This window comes from Leguminivora glycinivorella, chromosome 4 (genome assembly GCF_023078275.1).
Source record: "Leguminivora glycinivorella isolate SPB_JAAS2020 chromosome 4, LegGlyc_1.1, whole genome shotgun sequence".
NCBI lineage: Eukaryota > Metazoa > Arthropoda > Insecta > Lepidoptera > Tortricidae > Leguminivora > Leguminivora glycinivorella.
In genome coordinates, this window is record NC_062974.1 from 21837984 (window position 1) to 21840210 (window position 2227).

At 46.7% G+C, this 2227-nt stretch overlaps 1 protein-coding gene across 1 annotated transcript; it reads right to left on the minus strand.

Moving 5' to 3' along the window:
- Window positions 1–618: 618 nt before the first annotated feature.
- Window positions 619–2018, minus strand: LOC125225770. The gene is made up of 2 exons (XM_048129616.1): window positions 1066–2018; window positions 619–691 (listed from the first exon to the last, which is right to left on the minus strand). The coding sequence occupies exons 1-2, from the start codon at window positions 2014–2016 to the stop codon at window positions 686–688; spliced, it is 957 nt and encodes a 318-aa protein (XP_047985573.1). The 5' UTR covers window positions 2017–2018; the 3' UTR covers window positions 619–685.
- Between the last annotated feature and the right edge of the window lie 209 nt (window positions 2019–2227).

Genomic DNA, 2227 nt, shown 5'->3' on the forward strand with positions numbered 1-2227 from the left:
TGACACAATCGAGTTCTAAATATAGTTCTTTCTGCCTATTGAAATAAGGTTGCATTTCCTTAATGTCCGAACTGTCCGGCCAACCGTTTTTTATGTAATTGACTACTCTACCTAACAATGGATCTTTTGCTGTCTTCAAACGAATATCATTACAGTCTAAAAAGAACATATCGGACGCAAAATGCAAGTAAGACTGCTCCGGGGGATCGAATTCCCTACTTTGCCCTATTGGTAGACGCGACAGCGCGTCTGCGCAATTTTCCGCTGAGTTTACATACTGAATGTCAAAATCATAAGCCATTAACAATAATGCCCATCGCTGCATTCGACTCGAAGTCATGCTGGGTACGCCAGTTTGCGGACCAAAAATACTTATTAAGGGCTTATGGTCAGTTACTAAGGTAAACCTCTTGCCATATAAATACTGATGAAATTTTTGAGTCGAATAAACAATCGCGAGCGCCTCTCGATGTATCTGCGAATAATTTTGTTCAGCGGCATTGAGTTTCCTTGATATATATGCCACTGGCCGCTCCCGCCCCCGCCCGTCGGGCTGGCTGAGCACGCCAGCGACCCCGCGCGGGCTGGCGTCACAAGTTAGCGTCACGTGATTGTTACCCCCTCGCGCACGCGCAGCGTCGCCGTCCCACCGTTGTAGCACCCGAGCCCCCCATCGAAAACTTCTTTATATCTGTCGAGAATTACATTTAAATCGCTATTAATACTGCTAACGGAATTGACATTGCTGACAGGGCTACGCTTCATTATAGGTATCTCCACCCGTAACTCGGCTAACCACTCTCTGCCTAGTAAACTGGTTTCGCCATTTTTTACAACATATAAATCTAAATTCTTTGTTATTGTACCATAGGCTACGGAAACTGTTATTACACCATATGTTTTCATTTTAGTACGGTCCAGAAATCTAAATACACTTTTAGGTTTTTTTAATGTCTCATTTTTAAAATATAAATCGTACGTTTCTTTACTAATAAATGAGCCAGCCGCGCCCGTATCAATTTCCATCATTAATTGTTGTCCATTAACACAAATAGGTACACTCACCGGCTTGTACTGGCTTAACGAAACTCTGTATAACGCTTCCTCCTCTTCCTCTGACTCGTCTGTTTCCTCTTCGCTATTTCCTCCGGTAACAAAATAGGCCCGTGGTCGGCCGCCATTGCGCCCTCGGGCCGCTTTTTCATTGTAAGACAGCCTTTTGGGGCACACCCGGCGCAAATGCCCCTGCACCCGACACATACTACATATGTATTCCTTAAATTTGCACGTAGAAAAACAATGATCTGTGGCGCCACAGGCAGTACAATGCGTTGCACCGCCTATACTTCCAGATGTTTCCCGCGCACTAAAACCTGTTTCCTTCTGCTGGCGCTGCGCTGGCGGCCGCCGGCCGGCCCCGCGCCCCGCGCCGCCCCCCGCGCTGGCCACGCGATGCACCGCTCCCGCGGGCTCCCCGGAGGCTCGACCGCCGCCGCCGCCCGTCATGATTGCAGCATCACGCTCTGCCGCCTCCAACGAACACGCCAAGGTCACCGCCTTGGCATACGTTAAATCTTCTTCCGCAAACAGCCGTTGCCGTATAACGTCCCCACTCACGCCGCATACAAATTGGTCCCTAAGGTTGTCCGCTAAATTGTCTTTAAAATCACAAGTTCGCGCCAACTTCTTCAGCTCCGCCATATATTGCGATATAGACTCGCCCGCCGCCTGCCTTCTAAGCCGAAAACGATATCGCTCCGCCATTATGGACGGCTTCGGTTTTAAATGACCTTGCACTAACGCTACTAACTCCGTGAAAGATAACTCCGACGGTTTTTTAGGACTCGCTAAATTTGTCATTAACTCGTAACACCGATCACCAACCACAGCAATTAACGTCGATAATTGTTTATCACTGTCCACAGAATTAGCTTTAAAGTACATTTCGAGTCGTTCACAGTACAAGTCCCAATTGCCATTCTCAATGTCGAACTCGCGAATTTTGCCGATAGACATATTTTATATTGTTTTGCACGCGTTTCACTAGCTATTATTGCGATAAATAGCCTTTTCACTTGTTCATCCTCGTCGCCAATGAGATATTTGATTAAAACAACGGGAGTACGTTAACACAGCTGATGCTTTATTCCAGACTGAAGGTATATCTACAATATTATGAGTACCCACATAACACATACAACATACATACAATCACGCCTGTATCCCA

What these genes read in the sequence shown, in the direction of transcription:
- LOC125225770 (XM_048129616.1), bottom strand. Translation starts at nt 2,016, where the DNA reads ATGTCTATCGGCAAAATTCGCGAGTTCGACATTGAGAATGGCAATTGG.